The following is a 19,379-nucleotide window of genomic DNA, read 5'->3' as shown; positions in this document are numbered from 1 at the left end:
GATATTAAAAAGACTGTTCCCAACAAATGGAGTGGATTTTTTTGTTACAATAGGTAACAATAGGTACCTTTCAGAGGTAACTCTGATGCGTTCATCGTTAGATGACTGCTGCTCATCCTCTTTCTCCTGGAAGTATTCTTCTACACACTGCTCTTCAAACTCATAGAGTTTTTTTAGCTCTTCATCATTCAGAAACAACTCTGTGCAAAGAGAAGAAAAAAAGAGGAGTTTCCTTTTTCTGAAATTCTGGTAGACAATTTAAATCCAAATTAGCAGTTTATTTTGGACATGGACATACTGCAGATTGTACTCCTGCACTAAATGAACAGATGACTTTTTAAAATAAGCAATGAGCACTTAGCTAAAGATGGGCAGAGCTGTGAAGGCCATGGAATGCATTATGAACATCATCTGCTTCCATGGCCATCTACAGGGGGCTCGATGTTCTAAATGACTTTGACATTGTTTAACTGCTGTGCATTAAACAAACTGACCAGACTTTACAAGATAAAGACCTGGGCAATCTCTGCCAGTTGACTGTTCCTTCATTCAAGTGTTACTCTTAAAAGGATTCGAGTTATAGGGAACAGATAAACTTAACAGATTGTTCACAGATATTCTTTGGGTAAGATGTTAAGAAATTTCTAATCAGGTAAGAAAAATACAAGGGGAATTTTGGGAACAATTCATCCTTTATCTGGATTTGTCTCTTTGCATTTGGAAAGAGTGTCACATTTCCTTTTTTCCTTTTTCTTTTTCCTATTGTGCAAAAACATTTCCTGTGAAATGTAGAAATAGAGGGATTTTGTGAGCCTCTGATTATTTCCATGAAGCAAAAAATGAAATCCTAATTAACAGTTACATAGTATGTTAGGAGAAGAATAATCACAGTTTCCCTGTGAAATGGCAGATAAGTCTCTAAATGATAGTGGGGATACTTGCAGTCACAGATTCCTCACAATCACAGAGCTGACACGATAGCTGACATTTGAAACTGTATCCCTTCTGAAATTCCTATTTGCCGCTCCCAAAATATGGGCTTCACCAGAACTTGGTAAACCCCTGAATTGAGTAGATACCATCTCACTGTTTTAAGGAAGCATGTTAAAGGAGGTCTTTATTAGCATCTGAGAGTTGCAAATTCTCAGGCACCCACAGAGCCCAAGAGCTTTTAACTTGATACAAATACTGGCCCATACTATCTTCTGCAAATACACTTGATGGGCAAGGTGAACAAAACTGTTCAGTGTTGTAGAAGCTGCTGCTTTCTGCTAATGTGGTGCACAGAGCTCAATTTAGAGAAGATTTCTTGCATACTCAGTCCCCTGTCACGCTCGTCCTGGTCTCCATCACCCTTCTTGCAGCGGCAGCAGATCCGCTTGATGATGATGTAGATGTGGCTGAAGATAATCATTGGTGGTGGCAGGACAGGTCTGTCATGGAATGTCATGATCAGCTGGTACCGCTGGAACTTCCAGACTTGGTTGGATATTGATTTTACCTCAAAGAAGGTATTGCTGAAAGAAAACATAGGTACAGTTTCTACGAGGTCCCTAATCTTACTTCTGATTGAGCAAGTACTATGTTGAAAAAAGCAGCAGCTAAATAACCTCATGGAGCCACATGATTTGCTTGGTTCAACTCTTTGTTGGTGCTACTGAACTAAGGATTAAATTGAACTCATGATTTCACTACTCTTTCTGAACGTAGCAAACAGCAGGTGCTCTGCATCCCTCAGGCACCACTCAGAACAGTCCTCTCAGACCATTTGCTCCTACTGTACAAATCCCTTAGGTGCCAGTGAAAAGAAACTCACACAATTTATGCATCACATAATTGGTATTTTGGGACTTGGTTATAAACTATTTCTTTTAACACACACCAATATTTGATGCTACACAAAGTATTAAATCCATGAAAAGTATTTTGTATGCTAAACTCAGAAGCTTCACAAAGTATGTCTTTAATATGCTAATCAGCTTGACCTACATAGAAGACTTTTCAAGTTTTCACAGAATGTCCTAAATTCAAACTTTACTTCCTCAAACTTCTGATTCAAAAACATGGTACATATTCTTGTAAAGGAATTTATTCTTGGAAGCTTCAACATTTTTACAGCAAAGTAGGGTGTGTTTTAAAGATGTTTAATTTTGAAATTCAGTTGATATGAAGTGATAGTAGTCAATCCAGAGATAACAATAGTCATAGTTATGAAATACCAACTAAGAGAAAGCAGACTTGATATTCTGTCTTAGAAAAGGCTTTTCAATCTATTTTAAAGTGTCTTCAGACAGCTCATGCCACTTCTATGATGATGATGGTACTGGAACTTCCTTTTTGTATTTTCTGTCCACTTATTTCCTAACTTTATGTGCTTTAGAATATCTACATTCATAAAACCAGTTAAACCATCTCTTCAAAACCAAATAATTCCTGTGTACACATAGATTTTACGTTCTTTAGGTTAACTCTACATGAGACTATGATCAATGATAAATAACAATCTGTCTTCATTCTGTGTCTCCTTTACAGCAGGAATTCCCCAGCTCGATCTCAACCCTGTGCAAGCAGGCTGGGAAGGCAGGAGTTAACAGCATGACCTACTTCCAAACTGCTGATTCCTTGGTCCCTCAGCCAATAATAGCTACCATTGTAAGATTCTTCCCCTTCTCCCCAGCTATGTGACTGGCATTTGAGTACTTTAAATTCATGACCTTTTAAGCTACATACATCAAATGAAAGACAGGCTTTGTGAACTGCAGATTTCTGTGCACACCAAGTACTATTTTTTGCATTTGTGACACAAGCTTACACCAACAAGCCCTCCAACACTACCTGTTTGAAGGCAACAAAAATGGATCACCTGGTTTTCTCAGGTGTTCTGTTCAGAAAGTATTGTCAGCAAGTCATTATTTTTTTAATCCCTACATCATGAGAGGAAAAGCATGCAACCTAACTGCAGGTAGGAAGAACAAGCAGCAGAAATTTATTTCGTTTTACTCCAGGTAAGTCCAAATATAGATATGTGCATACTGCACGCTGCTTGGATTGGCCACAGACCTCAGCAACACATAGCCATCCTCCCTGATGGTTCACGGCAATACAGACTATTTTTTAGGTCATGAAAGGACTCTGCAAGGCCCTAATTTCTTCTTCTAAATGGAAAACAAAACAAGACAAAAGCCAGATGATGTAATGGAAATGCCTCAGGCTTTTGACGTTCAGAGTGTTGTTCTGCTGTTCTCCCGCAGAGCTATGACTGCCAGTGGCTACATGGGCTTCTGTCAGGTGTGTGCCAGGTTTCATGGATCCTATTTCTCATCTTCCCAGAGCAACCTTGAGGCCTGTCACTCACTATCCATTAGAAGGTAACTGGAAGTAGCCAGGTTCTCTCAGATCCATTGCAATCACTGGCAAATTCAAAGCCACCTTTCCTCACTCTTCTCCAGGGTACACCCTGCTGCCAGTATTTGCCAATCACATCCATGGAATAATGAGATTCTGAGTGAATGCAAACCCTGGCAGAATCAGTTGATGGGCTCAAACAGAAACTTTATCTTGACAATAAGACAAAGATGCATGATCATTTACATACTTGAAGACAGCAATCAGCAGGTTTACCAACAGGATATTTGCTACTAAAAGGTAGCAGGCCATAATAGCAGGAGTGAGCCAGGCCCCTGGGATGCATGGAGGGAGGCGTTTACCATCATCATCATAAAGATTGTCCCCACAAGGAGCTGAAGGAAAAACAAGAAAGGTATTTTTCACAAATTGCCTGATAATTAGAAATACTATTCACATTTATTTAATGATGACACATGCATAAACATTGCCAAATTTTGTCAGTTTATTTCCAGGAGCAAGTATGTGTATTTCTACCTCAAATTCTGCTTCCATATTAGTGAGCCAAAAGGCAACTCCTTACTGTACAGTGTAGCTTTCTATTCACATTCCCATGGATTTTCTTTTTCTCACAGTAACAAAGACCAGATCTTAAAGTGTACACTTACATAATAAACAAATTATTAAACCTAGCTTGCAAGCATACCTTGCCAAAGAGATAAAAGCATTGCTTTAGTGGTAAGAGATTGCTGAGCATAAATTCAACATTTATGGGGGTCCAGAGTACTGAAGAGGCCTTTTAATGGTCCTGACCAGCTTCGCTGGGGGTTTACACCTAAGCCCCCTCTGCACACCTGTCCCTGCCTGAGCTATGTCTCACCCCTGCCTCCAGGATGGACCTTGGACCAGTGTTAGTCCTCTGGATGGACCCTTCTGTCTCCGGCCCTGTTTCTTTTTGCCTCTTACTGGATTCTCTAGATGGATCCCAGACTATTACTTGACCTGTCTGGGGCTGTTAATGTTACCAGCAGGTTAATGCTAACAAAAAGATCAAATTCTAAAATGAAAATTTTATAGTAACAGCAAAATAAGACCACTGAGAATGGGACAAAAATTGAGAATATTGATCAAAACAATATAAAATAATTGCATTAAGTAATTCTAAGATTACATAGGTTGTCTTGGGTAAGAGCTGTCTTGGAATTGGGTAAATGCAGCAATTTTATTCTGTCTCTAAGTGCAGTGCCAATATATCTCATTTCAAATACAAGGCTAACTTTTGGAACTATTTAGTAGCCGGTAAAGTTTTTGTCAGCCACAAGTTCCTTAGCTGTAATCTAAGCAAATATGAAGTCTGACAGAGTTCATAACATATTTACTTTATGTGAATAGAAAACCCAGCATTTTTAAACATTTTGCAAAAAGCACAATGCTTCAACCTCACTTGAAAAATACTTCAAAATATTTGAACACAAACTAGGCTTATTTACTGAGGTCTCAAAGAGCTGTTTGGATTGTAATTAACAACATTTATTTTACTTGCTTTTCAAACATTAGACCTAAATTTTTTCCTGGTTTTTCTAAGAGAAGTATAGCAGGAAAGTTAAGTGAATCCTAATTTTATTCAAATGGACCAATAAAAATACTGCCAAAACCACAGTAATATTGTATCTAGGTAATCAAAGGGAATTAGTTATATAATGCCACTTATACATCATAATTTTAAAAACCCAATTATTTTACTGTTGGTGTACTAGAAACAAGTCTTAGCAACAACTTAAATTCAGTTAAACTTCTGATCTGCGTTTTGTATTAAAATATTTTTCCTCTGCTTATTTTTGAATGAAACTATTACAGTAGAAAAACAACATTTACACCTGAATATTGCATGAGTGCTGTAATTAAAATATTAGTAACTTGTCAAGAAAAACATTAATGAACATATTCAGCTAAATGAGATAATCAGCTCTCCCCAGAGACTTACGATTGATTTCCATGGCATAGACTGAACACCAGTCCAAAGGAATGGAATAGAAAGGAGGCAGGGAGAGAAAAAAGAAAACAACACAATAATAAACAGAATCCAAAAAAAGATGACTGGAAATACAGTTCTGCTGCCAAGAAAAGATAAGCAACTCAAATGTCAGAACAGTAGAGACATATGCTGAGAAAAAATGTCTTTGTTAAAAATGCATTGCATTCTGCAATTTCCTTTTCATGCTGTTTTCCCCAAATGTTACATATGGCAGCAAACTAATGATAATAATATAGCACAAAATGCTTCTGGCAGATGATCATTTATATATACATGGTATCTCTGGCAATTAAACAAAATGGCCATCAACACAAAGCAACTCAAAATTATCATACAAAAATCATTCTTTCAGCTATTATGGAAACATTTTCTCTTTTATTCTCCTTTTTTTTTTTTTTTTATCACCCTGGCTTTGAATCTGTCAGCTGTTTCTTTTGAATAGCTGCATTTCCATTAATAGGCATGCTATCTTACATTGTAATAACATCAGTATCATTAATGCCCATTTTGACTACCAGTCTGGATACTTGCCTGCCAATTCCTAAATGCTGGTAAGAAAAGTCACACTATTGAAAGAAACTCAACCAGGCTTCTTTATTGTTTAAGAATATCATGCTGTTGAGTACAAGATGCTGATAACTTCTTGCTCATCTTGTAAAGAAAGTGACCCACACAAGATCTTCCTGGGGAGCATTAGGGAAAGTGTTACCAGCAAATTAAGAGAGGTAATTATTCACCTCTACTCAGCTCTGCTGAAACCATGTCTGGATTTGTGTGTGTGGTTCTCAGCTCCCCCGTGGAAATCAGGCATGGACACATCAGAATAGTCTGGTCATGGGCCACTGAGATTACGAAGGAGATTGGACTATCTGACAAATGAGGCAAGACTGATAAAGCCAGGATAATTCAGTCTAGAGATGGTCAAGGAGATCTTACCAATGTTATAAATACCTGATGATGTGTGGGAGAAAAGAACACAGGGCCAGACTCTTCTCAGTGAAAGGAGAAGCAGCAGTGGGCAAAGGTGGAAAGATGGGCAATTCCATTTAAACTGGGTTGTCCAGAGAGGCTGCACAGTCTTCATCTTTCAAGATACTCTGAACATCACTGCACAGTCCCTAAGCAATCTAGGATAAATCTAATTTACCCTGTTTTGAGCAGGAAAGTTCAACTGGATGATCTCCAAAGGTACCTTCCAAGCCCAGCAAATTCTGTGACTTGTGATATCCAGATGAATTTATAGGATTCTCTGTATCCTTGGAGAATCTACTGACAAAGTCAAATGACCTTCTTTCAGAGGGAAAATTTGATGAAACACTTTTTCCATAAATTGTTTACACCTCTGGACCTTGCCAAAACCAGCTATTAGCTCTTGAGTCAAATTAGACTGCCCATAGCCATTACTCCCCAATGACTTCTGAGGCTGCTTTTGTGGTGTTTACAGAGAACCACGGACAGATTAGAGTGAAAATTTCTTATTGAAAGCAAAAAGATCTTTGGGAGTCAGTCCACAGACTTCTACACAGCAGAAATGTACAGAACAATCATAAGGCAGTGTAGAAGAATGCCTTGCATAGGCAAATTATTTTATTATTAAAACAACATAAACCCACACATTTCCAAGTTAGTTTATGCTTAGGCTACTAACACAGCAAAACTTCTGATCTGGGAAGGACCAAGTAGCTGAACTTGTACAACCAGAAAGCCCAAACCTTTTGACCCTCAAATCTTTTCCACTGCTGAAGAAAGATTTCCAATCCAAAGCATGCTGAGTATATGACTGAGAAATGACTGGAAGCATGAGAGAAGCCACCTCTTACACTAAAGAGATGGCTGGTAAGGTGTGAGTTTTGATTTATAAGGAAACCAAACTGGGTACACTGGCAAACATTCTGTGTTCAAACTAAACATGAGATAAGGGATAGCCCATTACAGTCACTTCCTCTCCATGGGAGAATTGTCCCACTTGTGAACCGGGATAAGCTCAGGATCTCTCATGTGCACCAAGACTGCAGTATCAGACAGCAGATGACTGGCTTGACCTTTCACTTGTCAAGAGTAACTTACTGTACCCTAAGTTACATTAATTAAAAAAGCATTCATTAGGAAAACAAAGCTGATCTGATTGTGCACTGATCAGAAATAGACTAATGACACTTTATTCCTTGCTAAACAGTTAAAGTACACCTTAATGACATTTAGAATAAGAGCTTCTCATAATGATGAATCTTAATGGTTTTTGAACTTAGACCTTCATGTTCCTCAGCCTTCCACTTCCCTACCTATCAGTATATGCAGGTGACTGAAGTAACACATACACAAAGCTGAAGCAGCAGCTTGTATTGTTTCAGATAAAGTGCAAACTACATGATACACACTAGAGGAGGCCAGCTGCACATTGGACTGTCCTACAAATTTCAAATATTAACACAAAATTAGCAGTAACAGGACAGCTTACATCTCCTTTAAAATACTGACAGGTATTTTTTTAAAGTGTGCAGGATTCCTGCAAGAAAGGCTATTTCCAGATCCAAAGCTAATCAAGTGGAGATTGTTTTTTTGTTTTGTTTTCCCATAGGTATAGAAAATAACAACATGAGGGATTCATGAAATGGAAACGTTTCTGAAAGCAGACAGATGTATAACTGGGAGTAAAAATGTATGAGCTCATTGCTTTTGAGTTGGAGATGAAAGGATATGTGTATTTTAACCTCCCTGCGCAAGGGATTTATTTCTTTTCTTCTTCTGTTGGAACTGACTCTTAGTAAACCTTTGAATGAAAAGAACATTTCAGAATGATCTCTGTTGATCCCTGCAAGTAAACAGAACACTTCACACTGCCATATTCTTGGACAGGAGAATAATCCAGACTACATCCCTTTCTGTGTTAACTGAATTTGAATATAAATCAAGAGAGCAGACATGTGGGTGGGGAAGAGAAAATTGCTCAGTCTCAGGTCTGCCACAAGAAAACAACAACAATATCATCATAAAGCGAAAACACTACTTCCAAATTAAAAGCAGTCTTTAATTTGGATCTGATCATCTGCCTCAGAAACAGGAAACAGACTCTTACTATGAATTCTACTCTTACGGTCTATCTGGTCAGCGAACACCTCTCCGTAGATCATCCAGTAGGGCATGTAGAAGATGTTGCGAGCCAGTCTCCAGGAGGGCTCCTCATCTGGATGCAGGATAGCCTGGCGGGCTACTCCAAAGCTCATCAGAACCACAAGCATGATGACCACAAAGTACAGCATGTCAATCATCTGCATGGAGAGACCACAGAAAGGCTCTCAGCACCACCAGGGAGCACAGTGGCAGCAGCAGGTCTGTCTGCCAGCATGCATGACAGCAAACAAGAAAACAGCAAGAGAATCTTCTTGACATCATGCTTTAAGTACTACTTAGGTATTAAGCATACATACAAATGCAGAGAGAACAGTTACTTAAAGGAATACCAGATTATATTTCAAAATACTTAAAACGTTAAAATCGTTGCTATCCCAGCTCTCCTTTGCATCAAATGTAGTATACTGTGCTTTCAGCACAGACCTCCTCTGTGGCTGCAAAGAGATGATATAATAATCATTGCTGTACCATCTCCTGTGCACAGCTGATGGGTTTCTGGATAATGCTGGTGTACCTGTAATCTGTTATTGCATGATTATAACATCTTGTGTGTGCGCATGAAATTCATACACCAACTTTTCACAGGCTGTATTCAGTCCTACTCTATAGAAAACCTCCTTTTAAAGCAGAATAAAATTTAGTTTCCCACTGAGTTCTTAGACATAATTTATAGCAATTTAGGCACTAACCATCTTTCCAATCATCATGACGTAAGGTCCCAGATATTTGTTCACACCAAAGATATCTAGTACTCTAATGTACCAGAAAATGATATCTACACAGTAAATCACTCTTCCATAACCCATGTAAGGCTGGTTCTGCAGGCGAAGAATTGCTCCTATGATAAACACTGAAATAGCCACCAGGTCAGTAATATTCCAGTACTCCTGGAGCCAAACTTTGATTTTTTGGCTCAGCTTGCCAGGCTCTGACATTAGAATCTGAAATAAAAAACAAACAAATGAACATATAACAAAAAAAACAATAAAAAAAACTCCAAGTTACATTTTTGAAGTAATGCCCATGAAAAATGACCAATCTTGTAATATTCAACAGGTGTCTGAGGCCGCCTCCACTGTCAGCAAAATTTGCTTCAAGCAAGAACATTTTTAGTTATTAGTATATTTAGAATATGAGACTCTTCTCTCTCCCCTGTGTGACCTCTCAACCCTGTGCACAAGTCCATGCCATTATAATCTCTAAAGCAAGCTTTTTCTAAGGCTTATGAGATGTTGGTATGGGCTGACTTTACCTCTCTGACTTTCTCCAAAGCCAGTGTGACAATGTAGGAGATGACAATCCATTCCTGGACTGATGGCCACCGTTCCATCCGCACCAAGATGATGTAATTAAATAACATCAAGTAACCAAGGTATGATATCTGCCAAAAGAGAGGAAAATCCTTTATGGACTCTAGATGATGTAACCTAGGATCCTTCCAAATTAGGCAGTATTACTTGAGATGACTTGCACACACAAAAAAATTCCAGTCTCCACTAATTTCCATGACAAAGTCCTGGATTATTAGTGTAAGCCAAAAGATCTAAAACTCAGTTTTCTATAACCACTCGTGTAAATGTCAAACTGGTGGTGCTGGTATCTCCAAGCTGCACAGCAGTCTTTGGTGACCAGCCAAACTAAAAAATTCTGAGGCCTTAGGAATCCAGAGATAACAAATGAAAAAGGATTCAATGACTTTAAAGGGAAAAAAAAAAAACCAAAAAAAACAAAAAAAAAAAAAAAAAAAAAAAAAAAAAAAAAAAAAAAACCAAAAAAAAAAAAAAACCAAAAAAAAAAAAAAAAAAAAAAAAAAACCAAAAAAAAACCAAAAAAATCTTGGAAGCAAAACAGTAACAAACTAAAAGATATTTCAGGGAGAAAATGGAGTTTTCTAAAGAATGGAATTCTCAGTGTGAAATCTTTACCCACCATCTCAAGGCAGATGTAAGGCAGAATAGGGAGTAAAGCTGTGTGTGAGCAGCACCTGCCTCGAGGGGTAGGGCAAATAAAGAGCCATACAGCCCACTTGCTTTCTCCACTCTGTAATTATGTGATTGAACCCATTTGGGAAGAATACACTCTTCAGCTGAAGCCAGAGGCATACAAACTTCCTTTCTCAGTCCCTCTTCCTACACTTGTTACTTAAATCCAGCTGCATGGAAAGTAGGTTTGCAGGTGTTTTGGTTACTTTAAGCAGCTCCCAGTCTCAGGAGGAAGTTTCTTGCTGAAGCCTAATTCAGTGAGAGCAGAGAATGCTGCATCACCAGAGAAGAAACATCAGACAGAAGGCAGGCAAATCCTCTTAGCTGAGGGGCCTGATAATGCATGAAAGCAAAGCCCCCTTTACTCAATAACTGTGCTAATTAGGACATTCATATGAACCTGTGTGTTGAGGCTAAGTGTGAAATATTCAGCTGCTGAAGACCCTTACTTGCACAAGAAAAAATATTTTCTTCTCTGCAGGAAGCAGGCCTGCTGCAAAGCCCTCCACACTGGCACAGCCACAGGCCTCCAGCACCTAAAGGAATCCCAGAGGCTGTGGAACATACGATCCAGACAGCTGAATGATGTAATTTGTTCAAAGAAGAAAACCAGCAATTCTAAAGTACTCTAAACCAGGCCCTTTATGCCTGGGGCTTTTTTAGTTTACTAAAATGTAATTTCTTTGCACTGTAAAACCATGTTGAACACTTTTCTTTGAAATTAAATAGGAATTTTGCTTTTAAATTATTAACTCAGGCAGCAAAAAGGGATCAATGTAGTGTTTTGTGAATAAAATGTGCTAAAACTGAAAACCTGCATATTACTATGACCTATCAAGCATCCTAGTCTTGAACACATAAGAAACCAGTATACCTTTTACAGGGCACAATGAGCAGTAAATAGATGTTCTGTTTTATTATAACAGTTTAACACCAGATAATTCTTGATGCAATAAACAGAAAATTAGATGCTTGTCAAAAATAAATACTTTAGTTTAGATTTGGTCTAATTGTTTTAATAAAAGTACCTATGAAGTCTTAGCAGACTGGGATCTAGGCTGCACCTATCTGAGCAACAGGGCAAATGGCAATGATACCATGGGGTTACTTCTTGGGTCTTAAAGGACATTTCAATGAAGAACAGGAGCCAGGTCCTTTAGAAAGCAAGGGAATCCAGCCTAGTTTGGATTGAGTGACTGGATTGTGGAGCTTGCACTTAGTTTGGTGTATTCCACACAGAGCCTCCTTCACATCATGTAGGAGCTTTAGAGGATGACAATGTAAGCTTCAGTTATCCATTCTGTTTCACTGTCTATGCATTTTCCACTGAATAAAGGGAGTGCTTTACTCATCAGATTCCACAAAAGTAAGTAAAATATTTATTTATTACATGGTTATTACTTTTACATTGGAATGCTTTCAGTTTCACAGGTGTGAGAAAAAATATCACTATCAGTTTAATCATCATGACTTACTGTGTAGAACCAAAATTTGACAATAGGTGCATTATAGAATTCATAGATCTTTGTTCCAATTGGAAGGCTCTGTTGTTTTTTCTTTCCATTCTCTTCATCCCCTTTTCGGGAGCCTGTATCTGCATTTGCATCCTGGAAGACCAAAGTTGTCAGATTCCATCAATATACAGCAGTAAAAATAGTATTTTTCCTCAACCACAGGCCCAGCCAACTATTAACTATGCAGGGATTCCCCTGAGCAACAGACCTCCTTTTAAAAGTATATAAATAGAATTCTGCAAATCTGTGGAACTACACAGATGCCCTGTGACCTGAGAATCCAGTCTATACCCTCCCAGAATTGGGAGACTCATTTTATCCCCCAGAGGCAGTTGAGATTTTAACCTGAGTGAGCTACAGCATAATCAGAAAAGTTACAAAAATGAGCAGTCCTGAGATATTAGAACTTTCTAATAATCTCAATTACTGACCGCATTTTCCTCCTCTTTTTCTTTGCCTTCCTCATTTTCTTTTGATGTCTGGTAGGAATAGTCATCATAACTGCGATACTCCAGGAAAAGGATGGTGGGAGGGAAGAGAATTCCCATTATAACCTGTGAACAAGAAAGAATTCAACTCAATATTGGTTTATATTATGGATTTCGTAACAAGATAGGTCCCAACCCAAAATTTTCCTTTGTATAGCATTCAAGATATTCTGCCATCCTCAAGCCTATAGAAATGAGTAAGTACTTAAGAAGCATTGGCAATAAGATATTTAATGAACTATGGCACCCTGGAAAGACTCCCATCTCCATAAATACCCTGCAATTAAGAATTGTGCTCCAAAATTAGTGTGCAGAGAAATGACATGGAATGGACACAGTGGTGGTTAGAAGCCTTCAGGTTTGTTACTGGAGTTTATAGTTACTGCAGACATCTACTATCATTAGTTTTAATAGTTAAAAAAACTATGAAAGGTAAAAGAACCTTTGCAGATAGCCCTGGGAAAATTCTCTTACTATATGAGATTGCTTAGATACAGAAACACAAGCCAAAGAACAGAAAAGGAGCAGAGAAAAGAAGGCAGGTAATGAAACTAGAACAAACATAAATAGGAGGTTGATTAATTCTTTGGAGAAAAGAAAGGAAAATAATAAACAGATTTGGGAAATACCATGATGCAATCTGAAAGGCAGGATAGTTGCCTGAAGATTTTAAACAGGTTTAAGAGGGAGATATGGGAAAGTGGAAATAAACTGAGAATGGCAGAGACAGCACAATGTGTATGTGAGCAAACTTGGGACTCTGACCTGGGAAGACAGATACAGCACTTTGTCAGTAAGGGGGATTTAAGGAAATAAGGAGGTGAGCAGGATGGGTCTTCCATATGGGTGACAGCAACTGCATAACTCAACAAAGAAAGGATTCTATTCACATGAAAACACACACAAGCCAACACTGCTCTGCTTCCTTAGTGTTGACTCACTCATGGTTTCTCTTCTGTGAGAGCCCCCTCACATTACTTGTTTTTTTGTAACTCAAACAATTAGGAAACATTAAAATCAGTAAGAGAGACTGCATCCTCAAATCACAGAAGCAGGAAATAAAAATCACATGGTTTCACACAATGCAATTGCACAGATTTCACTCTTTTCAACACTGAGTCTCAACTGGCACAATATTAAGCAATTTAAGAAGCATGCATCCACATATGGTTTATTTTATCTCTATTCCCATTGCATGGACCCCTAATGGAAATATTGTTGCTTATATACAACTAATTTTTAATAGAAAGAGTATGTTCTCAATTTAAAAATTTCATGCTTTATTGAAAGCCACGATTTCTCTCTCAGATTCCAATCAGGCTAAGTGTTTTATGGAGTTATATTTTCCTTTGTCATGGTGTAATATGCCTTAAATATCCTGAAATTGGAAACAAAAGAAATTAGCTTTAAAATGGGTAAAACATCTCTAAGTAAGTGACTTCTGCTATGCAAACACTATGTATAACAAAGTGATGCACACAACAAACTCTCTTTGGAAATGATGCAGAACAGAAATACCTTAAGGCCGGGGTTTTTCCGCATACGCAGTCGCCCCATCCACATGTCTGTCAGGAGCATCTGGCTGCAGGTGTGTGCAATGAAGTCCCTGTGTTTAGCTGCCACAGCCAACTTCAGGCAGGTAGAATTACTCCAGTTTTTCAGCTCATATGTCAGCAGTTTCATGGCAATCTGCTCATCATGTTTATAGGACTGATCCAAGAGTTCAACAGCCAGCTGGCCAAAATCTCTGGAACAAGATAAGATCAGTGAAGTTACAGTTAGAAATCAGTCTGTTTTGGGGTTTTAGCTCTGTTCACTGGGCATCATGCTTATCCACACACATGTAGAATGATAAGAACAACTAATCTCAAGTTTAATTTGGGACAGTCTACAAAAGTTCCAAACAAACCGTTAGTGAACAGAGGGAATTTGCTTAGACCAACAACATCTTAAAAGTAGTTTAGATATGTCATCAGATACTCAATTTCTGGGAGTAAATTCTAAAAATAACTTTGTGAAATAGAACTAGCTAGTTTTACAGAGAGAAGCTGAAGAAAGAATGCATTCTGTCAGGAAAAAATGCAAGTTTTCTCCTTGCTAGTGTTGCCTTGAGATCCAGAGACCACGTTTTGCCTTGTCTATAGTTGATAAATTGGCTCCAAAGGCTTTCTGTGAAACTACATTTAGAAATTATTGTACTGAACTAAAAGTAAAGTTTCTCAGCAAGCTTGTAGCAAGTGGATATAAAATCTACTCTGCATCTACTAACTTTGAGTTGTTGTCCAGATCCTGAGAAATGTCATCCACCAGCTCACTCTCCGAAGACTCATGGGCCATAGACTTGTAGAGTTTACAAGCCACAAGTGCCTTGGCCATGGATTCCTCCCCTCGTTGCCAAAGGAACAGGGCCATCTTCTGCCGTTTCATGAGCACAGCCCACACCATCAGCTCATGAAAGGGGTACTGAAAGCGGCTGACTTCTGGGTCATCCACATCAATATCTATCTCTTCCTCCTTTTTCTTCTTTTTCTTCTTCCCTTTGGTGGGAGGCTCATCATCCTGGGAAGAAAAATTGTTCCCATCAGCTTTTAACAGCTCACCTGACAACAGCGCCATGCATGGAACAAGTACTGAGAGGACACATTAATACTCAAAGTTCTAAGTTGGTTTTGCTGTTTGCTACCATGAATGCAACAGGACAGAGCATGCACTGGGCAAGCACACACAGACTCAGATTTTATTCAGGGTGCTGTTTCTTGTACACGTAATTACAAGTCACCCATCCTGGAAAAGTGCAGTAGAGCCCCTTGGTACTGAAAGCATCCCTTCACACTGCATTGTACACAGATCTCTACTTCATGTGGGATCGCACAGGCTGGTCTGCAACAAATTAATATTTAATGAATTCCTCTGCAGTGTCAGTGGGACTCTAACAAAGCTGAATTCCCTACAGATAGGCTCCACTGTCATTTCTGATTCCATATGCCTGTGATTCTGATTCCTCTATCCCTGCACATCTTCCAGGTACCAGAGCGCTTTTCTGACTGACGTGCAGGCCATGGCAACCATGCAAAAGGCAAAGACAGGCACACAGCACCCTTAAGAACAGCAAGATACCAAAGGGAGTCTTCACCTTGGAATAAGCAATCTCCTCTATGTATGCAGTGCACCTGGAAGGTATTAAGTATCCCATTTCTTAAGGGGATAGGGAAGATAGGCCATTACTACAGGAACCAACATGGAAGCAACTGAAGGGAAGTAGTGACAATGAAGCAGGATCCTGAAGGGAGAAAAGCCATGATTGGGAAAATTAGGGTTTAAAAAATGTAGGAAGAACATTGCATATATAAGACAGAGCTCATCATCACTGTAGACCTTGAGTCCAATCTCAGAAGTGGATTGCAAGTTAAAGGAATTGCTGTTCTACAAAATCAGTTCTCATTCAAGCAAGCTCAGCATTATGCACTATTTTTCAACAAAATGTGAATTTAAATCCAAATTCAGAATTCAACCTCCCACACAATTTTCAAAGATGACTCTTCAGCAACTGAGCATGTACTTTTCCTTGAGCAGTTTTAACTCCTGCAAGTGGTGACCTCTGTCTTCTATGGAAAATTCAGGGGTCATCAATTGTACAAAGGATTTACCACCTCTGAAGCACAAGACATAAAATCTCAAATGGAGGACAAGAAATTAGGTCCTCTACACCCTAGGAAAATCAAATAAAAACAAAAGGGTATTGTACCAGGAAATGTTTTGATAAAACCAGTATTTTAAATAAATCCAACTTACCTCCATTCCCAGTAGTTTAAGAGCTTTTGGCTGAATATTAAAAAATAGAAAAGAAAATCAGTTAGATGAGAGGAAAATTTGAAAGACCAAACAATACCAAGCAAACCCATTTTCACTTACAAATGTACAGCATTTATTATGAAACTTACTGTTATAAATAATTGTACCAATAATGCTGCAATTAGTTACTACTCTTCATTTAAATTGTATTTACAGGAATGCAATGGGTTAGGAAATATCTATCCTCCACTCAAAGGAAAGATTTTAATTCAGACTGAAGAGTTAAATGAATAATTTGATAAATAATGTTTTGAGAATTAAAATCACCACATGGTCACAAAAGCAAAAAAATAAAAAAGTGCTTTTAAGCACACCACAGTTTGGAATACTTGGATTGTAAACTACTGGAATAGGATAAACTACTGTGTATTTACCACCTCTCATGTCCTCACATCCTTTAACACAGATGTCTTACAACTGTCTTATATAACTTCACTCTTGGAGTTTCAACTTCTACCTTGCACCACTTCTTTAGAATTTAATATGCAGTGTTTCACAAAAACAAAGGAACAGAATATTACTTATTTTTTACCACCACCACAATGGCCACATCTAGGATTAATTCATTCTTACCCTCTTTGGTCCAAATAAATTATTATAAAGAGTCCGAAAACTTTTCCGAGTATAGTTGCAGCGATAGGCTCCACCCATGAGATATTCCAGGACAAGACCAATATCTATTAGGCTGATATGATAGTCTGGTGGAAGATTTCCCTACAAAAAAAACCCCCACAACTTAATAAGGATATAGGATAAGGAAATGACATAGATTAAATTGCCTGGCTAGACATATGTCATGATTAAATTGGAACATGGGTATTATTTACAGCCGCTGAGTTCAATCTTTAAACATTTGTGTGAAATTAACTTATTCACATAATGAAAGTTTTTGGGATCATAGCTTTTTGGTTTTGTTGTTAGCAGAATTCATATTTCTGAGCAAATTTTCATTTGATTTACTCATAGATGAGCATCCATACAAGTTTATGTTGTTTACAAAGGTTATATTCATGAACTTAAGAAACTCTGTACTAATTATCATTAATCCAGTATAAAAACATGGCAATGTCATGGTGACTGTCCCTGATAATCATACTTTACATACTTTTTAATGGAAACTTACATTTCATCATATTATCTACAGCTGAGACTACAATGCAGACCATGATTAATGTGCAGCAAACTCTAATTCCAGCAGTTACAGCTAAAACTGGATAATTGTATTGACTGCACTGGAAAAAAATGGTGCTTCATTGTCCAAGCTATATCCTACAGCAATGACTGATTCTACATCACCACTGAGCAGCTGCTATGATGGAACAACTACAGCCTAAGGAAGCACATCACCTCCAGGTTAACCCAACTGAATCCCCGGGATTGCCGCTGAGGGAGGGAGCATGGAAATGCAACGGGAAAGAGGAGAGACAGCCAGACAGCAGAATGCAGAGGAATGTTAGTGACACTCACAGTGACAACACTGAATGAGAAAAGTGTTAAGTTATGAAGCAGATAAATATGAATTATACATTAACACAGTACTGCATAATCCCCACATCTGAACCCCCCTGGAATAACTGGGAGTTTTCCTTGCAGAAATTAATATAGACAATTTCATGTAGCTGAATTTTACTGAATAAAAGCTTCAAAATCTCTAAGAAAGAAAATATGACAAATCTCACAATGACCCTCCCTATTCACATACAATGAACAAATTTTCATGTAATGGAAACAAATGAATAACAAATTAGGACAGAAGAGATTTTCTCCCAGGTAAAAAGTTGGACTAGTAGGAGAAAAGTAACTGGAAAACACACAAGGAAACAAACAATTCTGCAGTCATGAGTGGGGCTTCCAGTTAATCTAGCAGGCCTTTGCCTCCACTCCTCCCCTGCAGTGCTGTATTGGGAGCTTTTTGTAGAGAAGAAACACTATCAACCTAAATCTCAAATGCCATATTACACGATAAGAGCTTAATTCAGTTAACTCCTTAGTTTTTAAATTGCTAGCACTGCCATACCCGATTTAGACTGTTTGCCATAGGGAGACATTTAACTTTTCTTAAGAGCTGCCATCTAATTTCAAATGCCTGCTTGGCCCCATCTATGCTTGCTTTTACTGTTGATTCACATGGCTAATGCTATCACACAAATGTAACACTGCTTACCTTTTTCACATCTCTGACTAGCAAATGCAGCGTATTTGGTGGACCCAGTCTCTGAAACAAAAATAATTCATGGTCCATTAGATCTTCAGTTCTTCAGAGTTTTTGCAAACATGAACACAATTAGTGATCTAGCATCTTAAGCAGAACTTTAGACAACCATGTGCCATCACGTTCGAGAGGGGTGAAAAGAAGGAACTGGGCTACAGTGACAAACACCTTTCTATCAAGAGCTGTGTAATATCCCTTTTTTATAAACCTTTTTGTGGTGATTCAAGTCACATACAATACAGTGGCAAAATATCACAGGGCTTTTTAGCATTTCTGCTCACTCACAGTATTATAAAGTTCCTCCAGGCGAGGAATAGTCAGGAAGTGCTGCATGTTCACTCCATTCTCAATAAGCAGTTTCACAAAGTCCACTCGATCCAGGACCAGTGCATCCAGCATAGCCTGCTCCAGGGAGTTCACCTGAATTGCAGGATGGAGAATGTGAGACCATGTGAGTACAAGAGAGTTGGTTGGGCAGCAGCCATTTTCACTACTTAGGATATGGACTGAGTTCCCACATATGTTGATTAGTCTGGAAGTAAAAAAGAATTTAGAAAGTAACATTTAAACCACATGAAGTGAGTAGAGATAGCAGAGTCTTCCAAAACTTTAGCAGTACAACTGTAACTTTCAGTCTTTCAACATGTAGCTTTAGCATTTTTAACTAAACCAGGCATACCATGCTTGACACATTATGTGAGAAAGGGATTTAAGTGCTCAGCATGATAGGAACAAGTTAAACTAACACATTCACAGAAGGAAGATGTTCACTGGAGGTCTTATTTCCTTCTGACAAGTGCAGGGAAGAAGATGCTGCAG

At 38.3% G+C, this 19,379-nt stretch overlaps 1 protein-coding gene across 1 annotated transcript in view; it reads right to left on the bottom strand.

Moving 5' to 3' along the window:
• TRPM1 (transient receptor potential cation channel subfamily M member 1) overlaps positions 1–19,379 on the bottom strand; it is a gene marked incomplete at its 5' end in the record, with an annotated part of 45,888 nt that overhangs the window by 5,205 nt on the left and 21,304 nt on the right. The window contains 14 exons of the mRNA XM_053954218.1: positions 68–200; positions 1,318–1,517; positions 3,596–3,740; positions 8,475–8,649; positions 9,202–9,453; positions 9,765–9,893; positions 11,970–12,101; positions 12,440–12,562; positions 14,015–14,243; positions 14,766–15,055; positions 16,289–16,318; positions 16,922–17,062; positions 18,513–18,563; positions 18,846–18,980. Of these exons, the coding sequence (XP_053810193.1) occupies positions 68–200; positions 1,318–1,517; positions 3,596–3,740; positions 8,475–8,649; positions 9,202–9,453; positions 9,765–9,893; positions 11,970–12,101; positions 12,440–12,562; positions 14,015–14,243; positions 14,766–15,055; positions 16,289–16,318; positions 16,922–17,062; positions 18,513–18,563; positions 18,846–18,980 (2,165 nt within the window). The remainder of the gene's footprint in view (positions 1–67; positions 201–1,317; positions 1,518–3,595; positions 3,741–8,474; positions 8,650–9,201; positions 9,454–9,764; positions 9,894–11,969; positions 12,102–12,439; positions 12,563–14,014; positions 14,244–14,765; positions 15,056–16,288; positions 16,319–16,921; positions 17,063–18,512; positions 18,564–18,845; positions 18,981–19,379) is intronic.

This window comes from Vidua chalybeata, chromosome 13 (assembly GCF_026979565.1).
Source record: "Vidua chalybeata isolate OUT-0048 chromosome 13, bVidCha1 merged haplotype, whole genome shotgun sequence".
NCBI lineage: Eukaryota > Metazoa > Chordata > Aves > Passeriformes > Viduidae > Vidua > Vidua chalybeata.
The sequence above is the reverse complement of the archived record's forward strand: the minus strand, read 5'-3'. Positions and strand labels throughout refer to the sequence as shown.